The 25,477-nt window shown below is 36.2% G+C and overlaps 1 protein-coding gene across 1 annotated transcript in view; it reads left to right on the top strand.

Moving 5' to 3' along the window:
* Positions 1 to 5,987: 5,987 nt before the first annotated feature.
* Positions 5,988 to 25,477, top strand: part of LOC116889168 (cilia- and flagella-associated protein 47-like) — a 36,088-nt gene continuing 16,598 nt past the window's right edge. Inside the window, exons 1-3 of the mRNA XM_032890334.1 lie at positions 5,988 to 6,076; positions 20,865 to 21,020; positions 24,705 to 24,876. Coding sequence (XP_032746225.1) covers positions 6,025 to 6,076; positions 20,865 to 21,020; positions 24,705 to 24,876 — 380 coding nt within the window. The 5' untranslated portion in view covers positions 5,988 to 6,024. The remainder of the gene's footprint in view (positions 6,077 to 20,864; positions 21,021 to 24,704; positions 24,877 to 25,477) is intronic.

Here is a 25,477-nt window from a genome sequence, read left to right as displayed (position 1 = left end):
ATGCTTGAATTACCCTAGATGCCTAGAACAAATGAAACTCAAGATGGATGATCAAAATGTGAATGCTTCACTCCTTCTTTAAAAGGGGAACAAGAATACCCTTGGCAGGGAATAGAGAGGCAAAGATTAAAACAGACACAGAAGGAACACCCATTCAGAGCCTGCCCCACATGTGGCCCATACATATACAGCCATCCAAGTTAGACAAGATGGATGAAGCAAAGAAGTGCAGGCCGACAGGAGCCGGATGTAGATCTCTCTTGAGAGACACAGCCAGAAAACAGCAAATACAGAGGCGAATGCCAACAGCAAACCACTGAACTGAGAATAGGACCCCCGTTGAAGGAATCAGAGAAAGAATTGGAAGAGCTTGAAGGAGCTCGAGACCCCTTATGAACAACAATGCCAAGCAACCAGAGCTTCCAGGGACTAAGCCACTACCTAAAGACTATACATGGACTGACCCTGGACTCTGACCTCATAGGTAGCAATGAATATTCTTGTAAGATCACCAGTGGAAGGGGAAGCCCTTGGTCCTGTTAGACTGAACCCCAGTGAACGTGATTGTTGGGAGGCGGCAATGGGGAGGATGGGAGGGGAACAATTCCATACAAAGAAGGGAGGGGAGGATTAGGTGGATGTTTGCCCGAAACCGAAAGGAATAAATTCGAAATGTAAAACAAGAAATACTCAAGTCTATAAAAAAAATTTTTGAAAAAATTACATATAATTACAAAAATATGATTGATATTGAAATCAATCATAAAGAAATTTGAAATCATTTATAATAGAATGAATACCTGATTTATTCTCAAATCGATTTTAAACTTGTAGTAGCATTTACGAATTTTATAACTATATTTAATATTTATTTACTTATAATAATTTGTATTTATTATATTCAATTAACACATGTATTAACCATTTTCCTTAAAAGTTCCTTCAATTGATTCTGCATTGTGTTTTCACATTGTGAAATCAATTGAAAATTCATCTGCATTCGAATCTCTTCTGTATTTAATGAGAAAGTATATAGGCAACTCTTTCATTTAGTGCTTTAGTTCACCCATATATTGCTTTCTTTTGTAATAAAAATTGTATTAGATTACATATTAAGTTAGCCCATTTATCTATTTTTAAATGAACAATACTAGTCATTTTCTTTCTATTTTTCCAATGTGACCTATCATACATTTGAATCTTACATTTTATTCGATTGATTCATTATATACGTCATCAGTTCTTTGAGAGTTTCATACAAGTTTTGATTATAGTAAACACCCATCCTCCAACTCCTCCCAGATCCACATAACCTTCCCTGCTGACCCAAATAATCTTGACACTATTTTTTTTATTTTTATTAACCTATTTAAATGTTATTACCTTTCCTGGTTTCCTGTCCATTAGCCCCCTATCCCCTCACATTCTCCTCTTCTATAAGAGTTTTTCCTTCCCCATATACCCCCATTCCTGCCCCCCCCCAATATTCCAATACACTGGCAGGAACAAAGTGCTTCTCCTTCCTTTGGTGCAAAGCAAAGTCATCCTTTGCTACATATGCATCTGGAGCCTTGGTTCAGTCCATGTATAGTCTTTGGGTAGTAGTTTAGTCCCTAGAAGCTCTGGTTGGTTGACATTGTTGTTTTTATGGCATTGCACATCCCTTCAGCTCTTTCAATCCTTTCTCTAATTCCTCCAATGGGGGTCCCATTTTCAGTTCAGTGGTTTGCTGCTAGCATTCCCCTCTGTTTATTAGACATGCCCTGGCTGTGTCTCTCAGGAGACATCTATATCTGATTCCTGTCAGCATGCACTTATTAGCTTCATCAATCTTATTTAGTTTTGGTGGCTGTATATATATGGGTCACGTGTTAATTCCTTATCTCTCCAATACTTCTAATATAAAGGGGTCTTGTATTTTGACAAATGCTTTTTCTGTATCTAAGGAGATGATCATATGATTTTTTTCTTTGAGTTTGTTTATATAGTGGATTATGTTAATGTTAATGGATTTTCACATATTGAACCAAATTTGCATCCCTGGGATGAAGCCTACTTGATTGTGGTGAATGTTGGTTTTGTTTTGTTCTTGGATTCAGTTTGCAAGAATTCTATTGAATATTTTTGCACTGATATTCATAAGCGAGATTAGTCTGAAGTTCTCTTTTTTATTTGCTACTTGTGTGGTTTAGGTATCAGAGTAATTGTGGATTCATGGAATGAATTAGGTTGTGTTCCTTCTGTTTATATTTTATGGAATAGTTTGAGGAATATAGGTATCAGGTCTTCTTTAAAGGTCTGTTAGAATGCTGCACTAAATCTATCTGGCCCTGTGCTGTTTTGATTGAGAGATTTTTTAATGACTTGTATTTCCTTATGGGATATGGGCCTGTTTAGATAGTTTACCTGCTCTTGATTTAACTTTGGCATGTGGTATCTGTCTAGAAAACATCCATTTCATGGCAGATTTTCCGTTTTTGTTGAGTATAGGCTTTTATAGTAGGGTCTGATGATTTTATTTGATTTTTTTTTTCTGCACATGAAAGTACATAGACTGTCAGCAAAAAGAAGTTAATAAACAAAAGCCAAACAAACAAAAACATAAGAATTCATGAGGTCATCCTTCCAAGGTGAACTGCATGCTGCCTTCTTTTCCCCTGAAATCAATCAGCTTCTGTCTTAGGGAAGCCTGCCAAAGAAACATTGCCAACTTCATTCTATGATCCAACAGTTGCTCTGATACCTAAACCACACAAAGACTCAAAACAGAAAGGAAATTTCAGATCAATTTTCCTTATGAACAGTGATGAAAAGGAACTAAATAAAATGCTCAGAAACCAGATCCAAGAACATATCATCCAACATGATCAAATAGACTTCATCCCGGAGCTATAGAAATGGTTTAATAGATGAAAATCAATGTAATCTACCATATAAGCAAACTGAAAGAAAAAACATATCATCTCATTAGATGTTGAAAAAGCCTTTGACAAAATCCAACACTATTAACTGATTGTCACTCATGTTATCCTATTGTCACATATAGGTGGTGCAGCAGTATTTATCACAACTTTGGGTATAAGAAAATAGCCAAAATGAAATAATGAGTTCTTTACTTTTTAGGCACTCAGCTCCTGTGTATATTAGCAAACTCTTAACATATGTCTTTATGAATGGTAAATTTTCTTAATAATAAGCATTGCACACAGCAAAGTATACACATACTTAGAATTTGTTAACATTTCATTGCCATCTGTTTTAGGAATATCCCTCATCCTTGGCATTTTTTCTTGCCTGGAAATAGTATACTTCTTCATTTTGACCACAGTTCTTATTCTTTGTATAATTCTATTTCTTTTTTTTCTTTTTTTCAGAGCTGGGGACCGAACCGAACCTGGCGCTTGCTAGGCAAGCGCTCTACCACTGAGCTAAATCCCAACCCCTGTATAATTCTAAAATGTTACCACTCAGCCTATAAAATTAGGATCTCTCATCAGTACTAAATCCTCTGTATCTTGGATTGGCCTTTCCAAGCCTTCTCTGTACCTTCCTTCAAAGGCCACTTTTTCTTTTTCATATGCAGCCTTTCAAATAAACCCCTTTGTCTCCTGAGTAATCAAAACACTTATCCTGAAATTAGTTAGGAAAGGCTCCTCCCTTCAATATATCTCTTTTTTTCAGATCATGTATTATTCTCCCCTCTTCAGGAATAGGGTCACACAGCATATCCCTTCACTATGCTCACCTAAATGTGATTACCTTGTGGATGAAAAGATGTTATTACCAGAAACTTGAGGGTACCAATAAAAGTTGTGAACATATACTTAGTATAAATTGTTGCACTTACTTGTCCATAACATGTAGTAAGAGCTGGCAAAAATGCATGAGTTTTCTGGTTCTTTTATCACTTTTTTCACTTAGATAAGGTAAGACATCAATTTTAAGAATTTTCAAGTTTAAAGCTTCTTGAGAAACTTCTTTTCTCCTGAAAGAATATATCTTAGAATACAGTTCAGGAAATCTAGGGGAAATGCATTCCAGATTGTGGGGTTTGTTAAAAAGCAATTAAACAATATAATATTACTTTTGTTATTAAAATTATGTGTAAAATTAAAAAGAACATGTGACATTGGTCTTTCTGGGCCTAGTTGCCTCATTCAGTATATTTTTCAGTTATTTTGACTTACCTGCAATTTTATGATTTTATTTTTCTTTACAGGTTAATAGAATTTCGTTGTGAATATAGACAATATTTTGTTTTGTTGTTGTTGTTGTTCTCGTTATGCTTTCAATAGTTAAAGGACATTTCAGATATTTCCATTTCTGGCTATTGTGAATAGATAAGGAATAAGCATAGTTGAGCAAGCATGTTATAACATTTTGAAATTGTTTTATATATTTTACAGGAATTGTCGTGCCTCCTAAAGGAAGCTTAGATATCCCAGTGTTATTTATACCTTCAGCTATGACACTATATAAAACAATGGTGATTGTTATGGTGAAGAGAGCAAACAAAAAGAATTGGCTTATTGACAATTTTGATGAACTAAATGCAGAAACTAAGAGGTACTAATTATAACTTATAAAAAATAGTTTGTATAACTTGATGTGGTAGGTTTCCTTAATGTGTGATACGATACATGTTCAACATAAACTTCAATAGGTTATGAACTACTGTAACTTATAGTATAGAAAAATACATTTGTTTGTTGAAGTATTACCTTTAAACAATCAGATGCCTAGAAAGGGAAAATAGTGACTGACTGCAGCAGCACCTTGTCTGAGTGAAATGGAAAACTTTTAAGTCTGGCACTCACATAGTATTAAAACACTGCTGCAACCAGGGTGTATTGTTTCTATGTCATTGCCACAATGAATGTAATTTACATTCTTTCCTTAGCTGAGCATTAAGCCTACTTCAATAATAGTACAAAATGTAAATGTTTCCTCAGCTCTTATAGTTTAGTTATTGTAGAAACCTTAATTTAAATCAAAATCTTAATTTATCATATATTTATGTATTTTTCTCCACATGAGTTTACTGTGGCTCAATTATTATGCATTTTCACCATTCCCAGAGTCATAGTTAATTATATGAACACACACATAAACAGAAAGAGAGGGGGGGTAGACATGTAGTATTCCGGTTAAAAATTACAATGAAAGGAATCTTATTAAAAAACTTACTGACCATTGTAGGGAAGTTGTGGTTAAAAGCACAGAGTCCTTTTGAATATGGTGTACTAACCTGTAGTTACACAAGTCACATACAAAACTAATCTTCTGTGTAGTGTTTACTATTTTATTTTACAAGAAAATTCTGTCTTCAGAAGTAATCAGCAAACTTTTCTAATTTTTTTCTCTAATAGTAGATGAGCTGCACGCCTCATTTTGACTGCTGTCACCTTAAGATAAAGTTGACATCCCCTTCTGAAGTTCTGTAACAAATTGTATTTTGTAATTTTTACTGTATAATTTTTAATATCACCTGTTACCTCCCAGTCAACATTTAGTTACAGCAACAAATAAAGGTGTACTCTTGGAACGTAGATCACTAAGTCTTCTACATTTTGACTTACATCCCATGATGATTTACTTTGAAATAATTTCCTAATACTTCCTTGTACATGTTTATATCACTATCAGCTAAGGATAAATGTTTTCTCTTCTGTACATTTGTCTGCCTAAATATAATTGCATGAACTTTACTAAAATACCTTCAGAGTAATAAAGAATATAGCCTTTATTCTTTCTTATTAGTTATTTTGTTTTTATAATATAATTTCATCAATTCCTTTCTCTCACTCTAAACCTTCCACTATATCCCAACTTTCTCCTTAATATTCATGGCCTTATTTTTTCATCAATTGATGTTACATACCTGTATTATAGATATAGATACATATGTATAATTATTATTTCTTTGATCTATATTGGCAGTATTTCTGCTTTATGTTAACTCTATATATTTTTTAAAATAGATTTATTGGCGTAGACTACGGGGAAATTCAAGCAATACACTGGATGTACCCTATCATTGGACTTCCCCAAGCACCACCCCCTAAAAGTTCTCCAGGTAAGTATATTTTACTCAGAAGATAAGAAACACAGAATTTCCAGAAACTTTGACCATTCTGTAATTCTTCCTCTTTTTGAAAATACAAGCAGATATGTTGCAAGCAGCCCTATTGGTAAAAGTATTGCAAATTACTTTTTATCTCACCAGTAGGTGTGGTAAAACACATCTTGAGTACCTACCGTAAAGGATTCTGATGGAGTTTTTCAAAAGATTGAAATTCCATTCTGTCATGTTCCATATCAGTTATTACAAATAAAAGAATTATACTTTTTATCCAGGCTGAGGCTATAGCTCAAAAGTAGAGGATTCCTTGGCATGTAATGGACCTCGTTCCATCTTTCAGCAACAAAAAAAAAAAAAAAATTATAGAGATGAAAAGGATTCATCTCTACTGAACTTAGATAACATTTTCATGCTGAAATAGAAAGAAGTAGTATGTTTTCCTTGTACTGGAGCACTTCCCTAAATGTGATAGCACTGTTTATAAAGAAAGGCCAAAATTAAATACTCCCTTGTTTTAAGTGGAGAAAACAATCCACATATATAAAAGTACCTTGGCATTTATGGGTCAATGGAACTTGTAGTTTTGCTCTTCCATTTATCAACACTACTTTAGTCATTTTGAATATATTAAATTATCTTCAAAATGTTTCAGACACATGATAAAATGTCCTTTGTGTTAATTATGTCTTCCACAGTGCTTCACTTCCTTTTTAAAAAATGTATAATACACTATTAACTGATCAATATCCTATACTAATAACTAAATATTACACTATTATCATTCTCATAGTTTTGCTTTGTTTTACCTACTATAGACAGATTTTGTTTTCCCAGATTAAATATGTTAAAAAGAAATATCATTCTTAACAAAAGCTTGTGAGTACTTTTTTATGTGTTTACTTAAAAGAAAATCAAATATACTCCACATGATTTTTCTATGCCTCTGGATTTTTTGGTAATTACTTCATTTTTAACAAATTAATTATGTATTTTATAACCGGTATATGTCAAATTAAGATGAGATAGTAATAACGTAAGTATTCTGAAATAAATTTGGTATCTGGTATATAATTGTTTTACCACAAGTCTAAAATTATGCTTATAGTTATTTTGACAGGAATCCTTTTGAGAAACAAGTGAGTAAAATTTTAGGCACATACATTATTGCTTTTTGGACAGTCTACATTATTTTCTTTTTCTTCCTTCCTTCCTCCTTCCCCTTCCTCCCTCCCTCCCTCTCTTCTTCTTTCTTTCTTTTCTTCCTTCCTTCCTTTTCTTTTCTTTTTCTTTCTTTCTTTCTTTCTTTCTTTCTTTCTTTCTTTCTTTCTTTCTTCTAACCTAATCACAGTTTTCTTCTTTCCTCTCCTCCCTGTTACTCCCCTCTAATCTACCCTAAGAATATACCTGAGATAACCTACAGCTGTCTGTTCATTTATACCACTGTCAAAGTCTGTTTTTCCTTTTCTCTGTAGCACTCAGATTATTTATAAACCCAGGACAATTTTGTTGCTCTGTGACATACCAATTCACTCTGTGATTTATGTACTTACTGTCCATTGGGCAGATAATTAGAAAATATTTCCGACTGCTCCCAGACCCCGTGGGAGAGAGAGTTCACCGCCGAGACTGGTGGGCACTCCTGAGACTGCAGAGCGGAAGAGACCACCAACACTGCCCACCCCTGCCCACATCCCTGGCCCAAGAGGAAACTGTATACGGCCTCTGGGTTCCCTTGGATAAGGGCACAGGAGCAGGAAATCCGCTGCCTCTGAGACACCGCCAGAACCTGAAGGGACCGACTTGATAAACAGTTCTCTGCACCCAAATCCCAAGGGAGGGAGAGCTAAACCTTCAGAGAGGCAGACACACCTGGGAAACCATAAGAGACTACACTCGGCCCATATCTGACTCCAGAGGAAAACACCAAATGCCATCTGGAACCCTGGTGCACGGAAGCACTCGGAAAGGGCGGGGCAGATCTTCCTGGTTGCGGCCACCGAGGAGAGCTCATAAGCAACACCACACGAGCAAACCTGAGCCTTGGGACCACAGGTAAGACAAACCTTCCAGCTCCAAGCGACCTGCCTGGTGAACTCAAGACACAGGCCCACAGGAACAGCTGAAGACCTGTAGAGAGGAAAAACTACACGCACGAAAGCAGAACACTCTGTCCCCATAACTGGCTGGAAGAAAACAGGAAAACAGGTCTACAGCACTCCTGACACACAGGCTTATAGGACAGTCTAGCCACTGTCAGAAATAGCAGAACAAAGTAACACTAGAGATAATCTGATGGCGAGAGGCAAGCGCAGGAACCCAAGCAACAGAAACCAAGACTACATGGCATCATCGGAGCCCAATTCTCCCACCAAAGCAAACACAGAATATCCAAGCACACCAGAAAAGCAAGATCTAGTTTCAAAATCATATTTGATCATGATGCTGGAGGACCTCAAGAAAGACATTAAGAACTCCCTTAGAGAAACACAGGAAAATATAAATAAACAAGTAGAAGCCCATAGGGAGGAGACACAAAAATCCCTGAAAGAATTCCAGGAAAACACAATCAAACAGTTGAAGGAATTAAAAATGGAAATAGAAGCAATCAAGAAAGAACACATGGAAACAACCCTGGATATAGAAAACCAAAAGAAGAGACAAGGAGCTGTAGATACAAGCATCACCAACAGAATACAAGAGATGGAAGAGAGAATCTCAGGAGCAGAAGATTCCATAGAAATCATTGACTCAACTGTCAAAGATAATGTAAAGCGGAAAAAGCTACTGGTCCAAAACATACAGGAAATCCAGGACTCAATGAGAAGATCAAACCTAAGGATAATAGGTATAGAAGAGAGTGAAGACTCCCAGCCCAAAGGACCAGTAAATATCTTCAACAACATCATAGAAGAAAACTTCCCTAACCTAAAAAAAAGAGATACCCATAGGCATACAAGAAGCCTACAGAACTCCAAATAGATTGGACCAGAAAAGAAACACCTCCCGACACATAATAGTCAAAACAACAAATGCACAAAATAAAGAAAGAATATTAAAAGTAGTAAGGGAAAAAGGTCAAGTAACATATAAAGGCAGACCTATCAGAATCACACCAGACTTTTTGCCAGAGACTATGAAAGCCAGAAGATCATGGACAGATGTCATACAGACCCAAAGAGAACACAAATGCCAGCCCAGATTACTGTATCCTGCAAAACTCTCAATTAACATAGATGGAGAAACCAAGATATTCCATGACAAAACCAAATTTACACAATATCTTTCTACAAATCCAGCACTACAATGGATAATAAATGGTAAAGCCCAACAAAAGTAGGCAAGCTACACCCTAGAAAAAGCAAGAAACTAATCGTCTTGGCAACAAAACAAAGAGAAGAAAAGCACACAAACATAGCCTCACATCCAAATATGAATATAGCGGGAAGCAATAATCACTATTCCTTAATATCTCTCAACATCAATGGCCTCAACTCCCCAATAAAAAGACATAGATTAACAAACTGGATACGCAACGAGGACCCTGCATTCTGCTGCCTGCAGGAAACACACCTCAGAGACAAAGACAGACAGTACCTCAGAGTGAAAGGCTGGAAAACAACTTTCCAGGCAAATGGTCGGAAGAAGCAAGCTGGAGTAGCCATTCTAATATCAAATGAAATCAATTTTCAACTCAAAGTCATCAAAAAAGATAAGGAAGGACACTTCATATTCATCAATGGAAAAAACCACCAAGATGAACTCTCAATCCTAAATATCTATGCCCCAAACACAGGGGCATACATACATAAATGAAACCTTACTAAAGGTCACAGCACACATTGCACCTCACACAATAATAGTAGGAGATTTCAACACCCCACTTTCATCAATGGAGAGATCATGGAAACAGAAATTAAACAGAGACGTAGACAGACTAAGAGAAGTCATGAGCCAAATGGACTTAACAGATATTTATAGAACATTGTATCCTAAAGCAAAAGGATATACCTTCTTCTCAGATCCTCATGGTATTTTCTCCAAAATTGAACATATAATTGGTGATAAAACGGGCCACAACAGATACAGAAAGATAGAAATAATTCCATGAATGCTTTCAGACCACCACGGCCTAAAGCTGGTCTTCAATAAATGTAATAAGGGAAGAACGCCACATATACATGGAAGTTGAATAATGCCTAATCAACGATAACCTGGACAAGGAAGAAATAAAGAAAGAAATTAAAGACTTCTTAGAATTTAATAAAATGAAGGTACCATACCCAAACTTATGGGAAACAAATGAAAGCTGCTAAGAGGAAAATTCAGAGCCTGATTGCCTGCAGAAAGAAACAGGAGAGAGCATATGTCAGCAGCTTGACAGCACACCTAAAAGCTCTAGAACAAAAAGAAGCAAATACACCCAGGAGGAGTAGAAGGCAGGAAATAATCAAACTCAGAGCTGAAATCAGCCAGGTAGAAACAAAAAGGACCACAGAAAGAATCAAAAGAACCAAAAGTTGGTTCTTTGAGAAAATCAACAAGATAGATAAACCCTCAGCCAGACTAACGAGAGGACACAGAGAGTGTGTCCAAATTAACAAAAACAGAAATGAAAAGGGAGACATATCTACAGATTCAGAGAAAATTAAAAAAAGCGTCAAACCCTACGACAAATGCCTATATTCAAAAAAAACTTAAAAATCTGCAGGAAATGGACAATTCCCTAGACAGATACCAGGTACCAAAGTTAAATCAGGAACAGATAAACCAGTTAAACAACCCCATAACTCCTAAGGAAATAGAAGCAGTCATTAAAGGTCTCCCAACCAAAAAGAGCCCAGGTCCAGACGGGTTTAGTGCAGAATTCTATCAGACCTTCATAGAAGGCCTCATACCAATATTATCCAAACTATTCCACAAAATTGAAACAGATGGAGTACTACCGAATTCCTTCTATGAAGCCACAATTACTCTTATACCTAAACCACACAAAGACCCAACAAAGAAAGAGAACTTCAGACCAATTTCCCTTATGAATATCGATGCAAAAATACTCAATAAAATTCTGACAAACCGAATCCAAGAGCACATCAAAACAATCATCCACCATGATCAAGTAGGCTTCATCCCAGGCATGCAGGGATGGTTTAATATACGGAAAACCATCAACGTGATCCATTATATAAACAAACTGAAAGAACAAAACCACATGATCATTTCATTAGATGCTGACAAAGCATTTGACAAAATTCAACACCACCTTCATGATAAAAGTCCTGAAAGAATAGGAATTCAAGGCCCATACCTAAACATAGTAAAGCTATACAGCAAAACCAGTTGCTAACATTAAACTAAAGGGAGAAAACTTGAAGCAATCCCACTAAAATCAGGGACTAGACAAGGCTGCCTACCTCTCCCTACTTATTCAATATAGTTCTTGAAGTTCTAGACAGAGAAATCAGACAACAAAAGGAGGTCAAGGGGATACAGATCAGAAAAGAGGTAGTCAAAATATCACTATTTGCAGATGATATGATAGTATATTTAAGTGATCCCAAAAGTTCCACCAGAGAACTACTAAAGCTGATAAACAACTTCAGCAAAGTGGCTGGGTATAAAATTAACTCAAATAAATCAGTATCCTTCCTCTACACAAAAGAGAAACAGGCCGAGAAAGAAATTAGGGAAACAGCACCCTTCATAATAGACCCAAATGATATAAAGTACCTCGGTGTGACTTTAACCAAGCAAGTAAAAGATCTGTACAATAAGAACTTCAAGAGTCTGAAGAAAGAAATTGAAGAAGACCTCAGAAGATGGAAAGATCAACCATGCTCATGGATTGGCAGGATTAATATAGTAAAAATGGCCATTTTACCAAAAAGCGATCTACAGATTCAATGCAATCCCATCAAAATACCAATCCAATTCTTCAAAGAGTTAGACAGAACAATTTGCAAATTCATCTGAATAAAATAAAAACCCAGGATAGCTAAAACTATCCTCAATAATAAAAGGACTTCTGGGGAATCACTATCCCTGAACTCAAGCAGTATTACAGAGCAATAGTGATAAAAAAACTGCATGGTATTGGTACAGAGACAGACAGATAGACCAATGGAACAGAATTGAAGACCCAGAAATGAACCCACACACCCATGGGGCACCTGATTTTTGACAAAGGAGCCAAAACCATTCAATGGAAAAAAGATAGCATTTTCAGCAAATGGTGCTGGTTCAACTGGAGGTCAACATGTAGAAGAATGCAAATCGATCCATGCTTATCACCCTGTACAAAGCTTAAGTCCAAGTGGATAAAGGACCTCCACATCAAACCAGATACACTCAAACTAATAGAAGAAAAGCTAGGGCAGCATCTGAAACACATGGGCACTGGAAAAAATTTCCTGAACAAAACACCAATGGCTTATGCTCTAAGATCAAGAATCGACAAATGGGATCTCATAAAACTGCAAAGCTTCTGTAAGGCAAAGGACACTGTGGGTTAGGACAAAACGGCAACCAACAGATTGGGAAAAGATATTTACCAATCCTACAACAGATAGAGGCCTTATATCCAAAATATACAAAGAACTCAAGAAGTTAGACCACAGGGAGACAAATAACCCTATTAAAAAATGGGGTTCAGAGCTAAACAAAGAATACACAGCTGAGGAATACCGAATGGCTGAGAAACACCTAAAAAAATGTTCAACATCTTTAGTCATAAGGGAAATGCAAATCAAAACATCCCTGAGATTTCACCTCACACCAGTGAGAATGGCTAAGATCAAAAACTCAGGTGACAGCAAATGCTGGCGAGGATGTGGAGAAAGAGGAACACTCCTCCATTGTTGGTGGGATTGGAGACTGGTAAAACCATTCTGGAAATCACTCTGGAGGTTCCTCAGAAAATTGGACATTGAACTGCCTGAGGATCCAGCTATACCTCTCTTGGGCATATACCCAAAAGATGCCCCCACATATAAAAAAGGCACGTGCTCCACTATGTTCATAGCAGCCTTATTTATAATAGCCAGAATCTGGAAAGAACCCAGATGCCCTTCAACAGAGGAATGGATATAGATAATATGGTACATCTACACAATGGAATATTACTCAGCTATCAAAATGAATGCCTTTATGAAATTCACAGACAAATGGTTGGAACTGGAAAATATCATCCAGAGTGAGGTAACCCAATCACAGAAAACACACATGGTATGCACTCATTGATAAGTGGCTATTAGCCCAAATGCTTGAATTACCCTAGATGCATAGAACACATGAAACTCAAGACGGATGATCAAAATGTGAATGCTTACCCTTCTTTACTGGGGCAAGAATACCTTGGCAGGAATAGAGAAAAAGATTAAAACAGAGACAGAAGGAACACCCATTCAGAGCCTGCCCCACATGTGGCCCATACATACAGCCACCCAATTAGACAAGATGGATGAAGAAGAAGTGAAGGCATTGACAGGAGCCGGATGTAGATCTCCTGAGAGACACCCAGAATACAGCAAATACAGAGGCTAATGCCAGCAGCAAAACCACTGAACTGAGAATAGACCCTGTTGAAGGAATCAGAGAAAGAACTGAAGAGCTTGAAGGCTCTCCCCTTATGAACAACAATGCCAAGCAACCAGAGCTTCCAGGACTAAGCCACTACCTAAAGACTATACATGGACTGACCCTGACTGGTGATCTTAGGATAGCAATGAATATCCTAGTAAGATCACCAGTGTAAGAGAAAGCCCTTTGGTCCCTAAGACCTGAACCCCAGGTGAATGTGATTGTTGGTGGAGGCGCAATGGGGGAGGATGGGGAGGGGAAACCCATAAAGAAGGGAGGGAAGGGATTAGGGGATGTTTGCCTGAAACCGAAAGGAATAACATTCTCAAATGTAAATATGGAATACTCGCAATTAAAAATCATTTTTATTAAAAAAAAAAGAAAATATTTCCACAAGTGATATACTGTAACACAATAATAAATGAATCCAGTGTGATGAACAGAGCATTAATTTACTAAAGATTTACTAGTGAGGACCTGTGACTAACTATAAATAAATCTCCTTAGCTTTAAAATTAATATCTCAAGGTTGACCTTAATTATAACCAGAGAAATGTGTACATTTTACCAAACCATGTTACTCCTTCTGTTATCTCTGATTTAAACAGTTATTTTTATTCTACATACTGTTTATAAGGTATGTAAATACTACTTATAAGTATATATATAATATAAAAATGAAATTTTGTAATACAGGTATTATAGAATAAATATTGTTAAAAAGTGTTGAAGAATAGCAGTTAATTTTGTACATCTTTCTTTTTCATTTTTTATTAGATCTATTTCTTTACTTACATTTCAAAGGTTATTCCCTTCCAGTTTCTGTCCATGAGCCCCATTCCCCCTCCCTCCCACATCTGGGTTTTCCCCTGTACCCCTCTTATTGCCCCCCATATTCCCCATATGTTGGGGTCCACCTTTTGGGTAGGACCAAGGGGTTCCTTCCCTGATGGCCCAACAAGGCAATTCTTTACTACATATGCAGTTGGAGCCCTGGGTCAGTCCATGTATAGTCTTTTGATAGTTGTTTTAGACCCTGGAAGTTCTAGTTGGTCAGCATTGTTGTTTTAATTGGATCACTGGAGCTTTTGATCTTAGCCATCCTCACTGGTGTGAGGTGGAATCTCAGGGTTGTTTTGATTTGCATTTCCCTTATGACTAAAGATATTGAACATTTCTTTAGATGCTTCTCAGGCATTTGTCATTCCTCAGCTGTGAATTCTTTGTTTAGCTCTGAACCCCATTTTTAATAGGGTTATTTGTCTCCCTGCATTCTAACTTCGTGAGTTCTTTGTATATTTTGGATATAAGCCCTCTATCAGATGTAGAATTGGTAAAGAACTTTTCCCAATCTGTTGGTTGCCGTTTTGTCCTAACAACAGTGTCCTTTGCCTTACAGAAGCTTTGCAGTTTAGTGAGATCCCATTTGTCGGTTCTTGATCTTAGAGTATAACCCATTGGTGTTTTGTTCAGTAAATTTTCTCCAGTGCCCATGTGTTTGAGATTCTTCCCCACCTTTTCTTCTATTACTTTGTATTTGGTTCGATGTGGAGGTCCATGATCCACTTGGACTTAAGCTTTGTACAGGGTGATAAGCATGGATCAATCTGCATTCTTCTACATGCTGACATCCAGTTGAACCAGTACCATTTGCTGAAAATGCTATCTTTTTTTCCATTGGATGGTTTTGGCTCCTTTGTCAAAAGTCAAGTGACCATAGGTGTGTGGGTTCATTTCTGGGTCTTCAATTCTATTCCACTAGTCTATCTGTCTGTTTCTGTTCCAATACCGTGCAGTTTTTATCACTATTGCTCTGTAATACTGCTTGAGATCAGGGATAGTGATTCCCCCGGAGGTCCTAATATTGTTGAGGATACTTTTAGCTATGCTGGGTTTTTTGTTACTCCAGATGAATTTGCAAATTGTTCTGACTAACTCTATTAAGATTTGGATTGGAATTTTGATGGGGATTGCATTGAATCTGTTTATAACGTTTGGTAAAATGGCCATTTTTACTGTATTACTCCTGCCAATCCATGAGCATGGGAGCTCTTTCCATCTTCCGAGATCTTCAATTTCTTTCTTCAGAGGCTTGAAGTTCTTATCATACAGATCTTTCACTTGTTTGGTTAAGGTCACACGGAGGTATTTTATATTATTTGGGACTATTATGAAGGGTGTCATTTCCCTAATTTCTTTCTCGGCTTGTTTCTCTTTTGTGTAGAGGAAGGCTACTGATTTATTAGAGTTAATTTTATACCCAGCCACATTGCTGAAGGTGTTTATTAGTTTAGTAGTTCTCTCTGGTGGAACTTTTTTGGGATCACTTAAATATACTATCATATCATCTGCAAATAGTGATATTTTTGACTTCTTTCCTTTCCAAACTGTATCCTTCTTGACCCTTTTTTTTGTTGTCTGATTGCTCTGACTAGGACTTTGAGAACTATATTGAATAAGTAGGGAGAGAGTGGGCAGCCTTGTCTAGTCGCTGATTCTAGTGGAATTGCTTCAGTTTCTCTCCATTTAGTTTAATGTTAGCTAGTAGTTTGCTGTATATGGCTTTTACTATGTTTACGTATAGGCCTTGAATTCCTGTTCTCTCCAGTACTTTTATCATGAAGGGGTGTTGAATTTTGTCAAATGCTTTCTCAGTACCTACTGAAATGATCATGTTTTTTTTTAATCTTTCAGTTTGTTTATATAGTGGATTACGTTGATGGTTTTCCATATGCAAACCATCCCTGCTTACCTGGGATGAAGCCTACTTGATCATCATGGATGATTGTTTTGATGTGTTCTTGGATTCAGTTTGCAAGAATTTTATTGAGTATCTTTGTGTTGATATTCATAAGGGAAATTGGTCTGAAGATTTCTTTCTTTGTTGGGTCTTTGTGTGGTTTAGGTATAAGAGTAATTGTGGCTTCCTAGAAGGAATTCGGTAGCGCTCCATCTGTTTCAATTTTGTGGAATAGTTTGGATAGTATTGGTTTGAGGTCTTCTATGAAAGTCTGATAGAATTCTGCACTGAACCCATCTGGACCTGGGCTCTTATTGGTTGGGAGACTTTTAATTTCTGCTTCTCTTTCTATAGGAGTTGTGGGGTTGTTTAGATAGTTTATTTGTCCCTGATTTAACTTTGGTACCTGATATCCATATAGACAGTTGTCCATTTCCTCCAGATTTTCCAGTTTTGTTGAATATAGACTTTTGTAGTAGGATCTGATGATTTTTTGAATTTCCTCTGATTCTGTTATTATGTCTCCCTTTTCTTTCCTGATTTTGTTAATTTGGTCACACTCTCTGTGTCCTCTGATTAGTCTGGCTAACGGTTTATCTATCTTGTTGATTTTTTCAAAGAACCAACTTTTGGTCCTGTTCATTGTTTGTATAGTCCTTTTTGTTTCTACTTGGTTGATTTCAGACCTGAGTTTGGTTATTTCCTGCCTTCTACTCCTCCTGGGTGTATTTGCTTCTTTTTGTTCTAGAGATTTTTGGTGTGCTGTCAAGCTGCTAATGTATGCTCTCTCCTGCTTCTTTATGCATGCACTCAGAGCTATGAGTTTTCCTCTCAGTACAGCTTTCATTGTGTCCCATACGTTTAGGTATGTTGTACCTTCATTTTCATTAAATTCTAAGAAGTCTTTCATTTCTTTCTTTATTTCTTCCTTGACCAAGTTATCATTGAGTAGAGCATTGTTCAACTTCCATGTATATGTGGGTGTTCTTATTGTTCTTGAAGACCAGCTTTTGCCCGTGGTTTTCTGATAGGATGCATGGGATTATTTCTATCGTATCTGTATCTGCTGAGGCCTGTTTTGTGACCAATTATATGGTCAATTTTCAAGAAAGTACCGTGAGGTGGTAAGAAGAAGGTATATTCTTTTGTTTTAGGATAGAATGTTCTATAAACATTCTATAAATATCTGTTAAGTCCATTTAGTTCATGACTTCTGTTACTCTGTCAATGTCTCTGTTTAATTTTTTTCCAGGATCTGTTCATTGATGAGAGTGGGGTGTTGAAAGTTCCTATTATTATTATTATGTTACGTGCAATATGTGCTTTGAGCTTTAGTAAGGTTTCATTTACGTATATAGGTGCCCTTGTATTTGAAGCATAGATATTTAGGATTGAGAGTTCATCTTGGTGTGTTTTTCCTTTGATGACTATGAAGTGTCGTTCCTTATGTTTTTTGGTGACTTTTGGTTGAAAATCGATTTTATTCGATATTAGAATGGCTACTCCAGCTTGCTTCTTCAGACCATTTGCTTGGAAAGTTGTTTTCCAGCCTTTTCCTCTGAGGTAATATCTGTGGTTTTTTTCGGAGGTGTGTTTTCTGTAGGCAGCAAAATGCTGGGTCCACATTATGTATCCAGATTGTGTCTTTTTATTGGGGAATTGAGTCCATTGATGTTGAGAAATATTAAGGAATACTGATTGTTGCTTCCTGTTATCTTCGTATTCGGAGGTGTGATTATGTTTGTGTGCTTGTCTTCTCTTTGTTTTATTGCAAAATGCTTAGTTTCATGCTTTTTCTAGGGTGTAGCTTGCCTCCTTATGTTGAGCTTTCCCATTTATTATCCTTTGTAGGGCTGGATGTGTAGAAAGACATTGTGTAAATTTGGTTTTGTCATGGAATATCTTGGTTTCTCCGTCTATGTTAATTGAGAGTTTTGCTGGATACAATAACCTGGGCTGGCATTTGTGTTCTCTTAGGGTCTGTATGACATCTGTCTAGGATCTTCTGGCTTTCATAGCCTATGGTGAGAAATCTGGTGTAATTCTGATAGGTCTGCCTTTATATGTTACTTGATCTTTTTCCCTTACTGCTTTTAATATTCTTTCTTTGTTCTGTGCATTTGGTGTTTTGACTATTATGTGATGGGAGTAGTTTCTTTTCTGGTCCAATCTATTTGGAGTTCTGTAGGCTTCTTGTATGCCTATGGGCATCTCTTTCTTTAAGTTAGGGAAGTTTTCTTCTATGATTTTGTTGAAGATATTTCCTGGTCTTTTGAGTTGGGAGTCTTCACTCTCTCCTATACCTATTATCCTTAGGTTTGATCTTCCCATTGTGTCCTGGATTTCCTGTATGTTTTGGGCCAGTAGCTTTTTTCGTTTTACATTATCTTTGACAGTTGTGTCAATGATTTCTATGGAATCTTCTGCTCCTGAGATTCCCTCTTCTATCTCTTGTATTCTGTTGGTGATGCATGTATCTGAGGCTCCTTGTCTCTTCCTTTGGTTTTCTATATCCAGGATTGTCTCCCTTTGTGATTTCTTTATTGTTTCTCTTTCCATTTTCAATTCCTTTACCGGTTTGATTGTGGTTTCCTGTAAGTCTTTCAGGGGCTTTTGCGTTTCCTCTCTAAGGTCTTCTATTTGTTTACATGTATTTTCCTGCATTTCTCTAAGGGAGTTCTTTATGTCTTTCTTAAAGTCTTCTGTCATCTTGATCAAGTTTGATTTTCAATCTAGACCTTGCTTTTCTGGTGTGTTTGGATATTCAGTGTTTTCTTTGGTAGGAGAATTGGGCTCCGATGATGTGATATAGTCTTTGTTCCTGTTGCTTGGGTTCCTTCACTTGCCTCTCCCCATCATGTTTTCTCTGGTGTTACCTTGTTCTGCTATTTCTAGCAGTTACTTGACTCTCCTTTAGGTCTGTGTATCAAGAGTGCTGTATACCTGTTTTCCTGTTTTCTTTCAGCCACTTATGGGAGCAGAGTCTTCTTCTTTCAGGAGTGTAGTCGTTCCTGTCTACTGGCTTTCAGCTGTTCCTGAGGTGTGTGTCCTGAGTCCACCAGGCAGGTCACTTGGAACAGAAAAGTTGGTCTTACCTCTGGTCTCGGGCCTGAAGTCACTCCTCAGGGCTGGGATTTAGCTCTCTGTGAGTGCAGTAACCAGAAGGGCCTGCCCCTCCTTCTGGCCTGATGGTGCTAGGTGTTTTCCTCTAGCGTCAGAAATGTGGGCAGAGAGTAGTCTCCTCTGGTTTCCCAGGTGTGTCTGCCCCTCTGAAGGTCTAGCTCTCCCTGTCACGGGATTTGGGAGCAGAGAGCTGTGGGCTGGGATCAGTGAGGTTCAGGCGCCACTAGAACCTGGAAGTGTCTGGTCCCAGAGGGCCTAATTTTTCATTTATATTCACTATGTAAACTGTGTGTAGTAAATTTTGGGAAGATATTTATCTGTATTTGTACTCCCATATATATTGTTTAAGAGTATTATAAACCTACTGTCCCATACTAGTTGTTGTTATGTAATCCGTAATTATAAATACAAACATTTGATTCTAATATATTGAAAATGTTTACACTTGATGGGGTAAATATTAGCATGTAGTACATTTGTAACTACTATATAGAGATCTTTAATGCTATAAATAAACATTCACATATCACATTTTAGGTTAATGTTAAGTCATTGTAGTCTTATATATAACCACTAACAGGATAGATTTTATAGATTTGAAATTAAAAAAAATCATTGCATGTATGAATTTTAAAGTGCATGTAAAAAGACAAATAGATACTTTTAAATATTATTACAAGCTCAGAATTATTGAACTTTGATTTTAATTATCTCAAGGCATATACTTTCCTATTATTATTTAAATAGATCTGAGATTACCACAGTAAATATACAGATGTTTAAAACTAGTGAACTAGACTGTTGGGGAGAGGGCAGCAATGGGGGAGGGTTGGGAGGGGAACACCCATAAGGAAGGGAGGGGGAGGGGGATGTTTGCCCGGAAACCGGGAAAGGGAATAACACTCGAAATGTATATAAGAAATACTCAAGTTAATAATAATAATAAAAAAAAAAAGTAGTTCATGTGTTCTGAGTTGCTACTTGAGATAGTAGTATGACTGCATCAGTCCCTGAAACAAATTTTTACATCCAAATATGGTCCCTAATGATGGTATATATACACACACATATATATATACATATATACACATATAAACATATACATATATGTGTGTGTATATATATATGTATATGTTTATATCATATTTGACTTTGAATTTAGGATACTATTTTATCTACTATTTAATATTCATGTTTATATATAATATATAGCTGTTTGTGTCACATGAAATGCTAATTTAATTATGTTCAATCAAGTTTTAGTTTTGTAAAAAATTATTTTATCTAAGTAAAAACAATTGTATCTAATAGTAGAATTAACTGAAAAATATGTTTCTCTTACAGTTGTCATAAGATGTCAGGCCAACAAACGAACAGAAGAGAAAGTGGAAGTCACAATGGTTGGTAGTTTTTTTGGTCCACGTCCATCACCTGACTTGACAGAATTTTTAGTTTTTCCAAAAAGGAATTCATCTAACAGTATTTATGAAGACGTTGATGGTAAGAGAATTATATTCATAACTGGGAATTAATTACAGTAAATAAAAGTTCATTTACTGAAAATGTGGGTTACTAATTGCTAAGTAATTAAGATCCATTTACTTTTCATTTACAATATAACATTCAAGTTAGTATTTAAGAATGCTGTAAATTCGCTATCTTTACATAGCAGTTTTCTCAGTCGTGATAGTAGTTATAGTTACCATATATTTCAGTCTAGTTTCCAGCAGAACTCAACTTTAACATCTTTCCCTATTTCCCTCATTTTTTGGTGTTTGGTTTTGAACTTTAGCCCAGGATTTCATACATGTTATGCAAATACTCTGCCATTGAGCTAAACACTGAGTCCCTTCTAGATTCAAGAATGTTTACTAAAGTCATATTATATTTATAAACAAATTTGAATGAGTGTTGCTTACTTTAAAAAGTAGAAAAGTTATATGAATTAAATGTAATATTTAAATCAATTTCTAAATGATAAATTGTACTGTACATATTTCATTTGTGATTTATATTTTATATATAAATTAAAATAATTCACATGTGTTTTGAATAGAGCATTTTAGATTTCAAAGTCCAAAATCTGAAGCCAAAATGATTCCACACCTAACCTCATGTAAGTTGTAATCATAGCAAAACTACATATTCAATAGGTAGAAAATGAAAGCTATGAAAAGGGAGGAAATATTTACACACTGTATATCTGATGAGGGAATAGGCTCCAAAATATATAAGGAATGCCTACATTTATTCAAAATATGTAATATCCTAATTGAAAAACAGGCTAAAGAAGGTAAATAAACTTTTCTCCATAAAATATACAGAAATAGTTAATAACCATATGAAAATGTATCCACTGCTACTTATTGCAAGGGAAATACTGGTCAAACCTCAAAAAGGTGTAGCATCACACTTACTTCCCTACACATCATTTTAAGAAGTGAGAAGAATGTGAGGAAACATTAAGCCTTCCAGGCTCTTGATAGGAAAACAAAAGAAATCAGCCATTCTGAATCTTAGCACAGAGTCACCTCATAATGTGAAACAGGACTGTGCTTTTATTCCACAGTTCCACTGGATACAATTCTAAAATAATTAAAATCATAACATTATTGCCAGTAGCTAAGATTTAGATGGAAATCCACATGTTAGCCTCATTAACTGTAAAGGTGAATTGGAAAGTGAATTGAGTCCATAAAATCTTTAGGGTTTGGTAGTGCCTTCTACAATAACTGAGTTCATTGGTAGAACATTAGCCATTTTCAGACTATCAAAATTTATGATCTACACATGAGGAAGGAAAAGAAAGCCTGAACCTTGGATTCAAACATTAAGAAAACAAATGGCTGGCTCTCTGCTCATATTTCTTTCTTCTACTCAGACTCAATAATCAGACAAGCTGTTTGATTCTCCCAATGTAAATCCTGATAGCAGTAAAGAATAACTGATTATAACTTTTATTCTAATATTTTAAATTCATTTGACTTAATATGCCTATCTACATAAAATTGATGGGAGGAAAAATAACTCCCTTCCTCATGATATGTTTTACCTCCACTCAGTCCAATCAAACAATTAACCATTATAACATGAGAATGAAAGGAAAGGACCACGCTGATGTTTCCACTGACACCTTTTTCACACTTTTAAATGATTTTTACACTTTTATCATTCATCTGCAATACGAATTGTCTGCCAGAAATTATGTTCAGACTCTAATTACCAAGCTAGAAATTCTGTGACCAAGGGATTAAAAATTGGTTTAAATATTGGATTTATTCACAAATTAAGTAGTAGTGTCAATTATTTAATTTTTATTAGTACATATTAATGTATAAAATAGTAATTCTCATTATGGAACTTCCATATATATGTTATGCACAGTGATGACTCACCTATGTTATTTTAACAGTTGGCATTACCCATCCAAGTGGTAATTCAAGTACTTAGAATTCTATATTTCGTAAGGCTGCTTTTGTACGTTACAGTTTACTCTTCATGCTTAGGATATACTCTAAAATTATTGTCCTTGCTCTATGCATTGTTTGTGCTTCTTTGGAAATTATTGACTTTCCAACTACGGCCATTATTCTGAGACTAGTTTTTACTGCGTAATTATTCATTACACTTGTGTATCTTTTTGTTTCTCTCAAAAGACTTTTTAAATTTTATGTATATGAGTGTTTTGCACACATGAATTTGTATGCACCATGTGTACGCACAGTGTCCTACAGAGTAGAGAAGCAGAACTTCAGTTAGTGGCTCAGTTTCTGAGAGTTCCCATAGATACAGGTTAGTTTATTCTGTGAGTTGTCCCATGGGGTCCCCATCCCCTTCAGGCCCTTCAGTGCTTTCCCCAACTCTTCAATAAGAGCCCTCAACCTCCATCCAATATGCTGCTCTATCTGCATCTATTTTAGTCAGCTGCTGTTTGGAGCCTCTCAGAGGACACTTATGCTAGACTCCTGTCTGCAAGTATCATTAAGAATGTCAGGGATTGGTGCTTGCCCATAGGATATGTTTCAAGTTGGGCCAGTCACTAGTTAACCATTTCTTTAGTCTCTGCTCTATCTTCTGTCCCTGATTTTAGTGGGATTGCTACAAGATTTTCTCATTCAATTTGATATTGGGTATTGGCTTGCTGAATAGTGTTTTTATTATGTTTGGATATCTGCCTTGAATCCCAGGACTCTCTAAGACTTTTAAAATGAAGGGGTGTTGGATTTTGTCAACAGCTTTTTCAGCATCTAATGAGATGAACATGTGATTTTTTCTTTCAATTTGTTCATTTAATGAATTATCTTGATGGATTTTCCTATGTTGAACCATCCCAGTATCCATGAAATGTAACCAACTTGATCTCCATATCCTGCCCAGCTTCTATTGTCACCTGAGTTTTTGATTTTAGCCATTCTGACTGGTGGAATCTCAGGGTTGTTTTGATTTGCAAGAGTTAGAGAAAGGACTGAAGAAAGGAACAATCCTCCGTTTTTGATGGGATTGCAACCTGGTATAACAACTCTAGTAATCAGTCTGGCATTTCTTCAAAAATTGAACATAGTACTACCTGAGGACACAGCTATACCTCTCCTTTGCAACCCCATAAGAAGAACAACAATATCAACCAACCAGATCCCCTCCCCACTAAGCTTCCAGGGACTAAACCAACATCCCAAGGTTACACTGGGATAGACTTATAGCTCCAGCCACAAAAGTAGCAGAGGATGGCCTTGTCTGGCATCAGTGAGAGAAGAGGAGGCCCTTGGTTCTGTCAAGGCTAGATGTCCCAGTGTAGGGGAATGTCAGGACAGGGAGGTGGGAGGGAATGGGTGTGTAGGTGGGGAAGCACTGTCACAGAAGCAAGGGTAGATAGCGGGTTTCTGGAGGGGAAACCAGGAAAGGGGATAACATTTGAAATGTAAATTAAAAATCCAATAAAAGAAAAACTGTCCAAAAAGTAAAAATTATATTCTATATTTTAATATTTATTCATGTATTTCACTTTAGCAAAATTATTCATAGTATTATATACCTGGTACTGTAGTAAACATTAAAATAAATGTGGATAAAATTTCCTTTTACTCTTTATCTAAAAATATGTTGAGAAATGTCAACCTATAAATTGATGTTCAGTTTATATATAATGAGCTAAACTGAAACATACTTTCATTGTCATTTTCCCAGTAACTCCTAAAAGACGTGAATTTGAGTATGAAATAGAATTTGAATCTGAAGAAACGAAGTCTAGCCTGGAGTCCACTGTAACTTTATATTTATTCAGAAAACATTTTGATGTAAAAAGTGAATTAATTTCATTGGTTTTCAATCTGGTTTTTACACCAAGGAAACCATTCAGGTAAACATAATTACCTTCTCTTTTAAATATAGTATTATTACTCTTTCAATCTATTTTTAATGCTGGTCAGAAAATTGTGATTAAATTATTTTATTGATTTTATGCAAAAACATTTATAGGTATATGATCTCTAGCTAGTAAGCTGTGAAAAGAATTCTAATGAAAAAAATCAATAGTTCATTGGACCCATTTTCCAAAATAATACCATAACTTACTAAGTACACTGTTAGTTTACGTTGGTTACAGAAAATGTTGTGCAGTCAATTTTTCAACAATTCTGAGTTTGGTTTTTCTAAAGATTTATTTATTTTATGTATATGAGTACCCTGTGGCTGTCTTCGGACCACCAGAAGAGGACATTGGACCTCATTACAGATGGTTGGTTATAAGCCACCATGTGGTTGCTGGGAATTAAACTCAGGACCTCTGGAGGACCTCCTAAATAGCAGCCAATGCTCTTAACCACTGAGCAATCTCTCCAGACCCAGATGTTCAATTCTGAGTTTTCAGAGCTAACTACAGAGTATATAAGAAGACCCATCAAATAATTATCTCAAATGATACTATGATATTGCAAATTCTGAAATAAAAAATTATTCCT

This window comes from Rattus rattus, chromosome X, assembly GCF_011064425.1.
Source record: "Rattus rattus isolate New Zealand chromosome X, Rrattus_CSIRO_v1, whole genome shotgun sequence".
Taxonomy (NCBI): Eukaryota; Metazoa; Chordata; class Mammalia; order Rodentia; family Muridae; genus Rattus; species Rattus rattus.
This window is presented reverse-complemented; position numbering and strand designations above follow the sequence as displayed.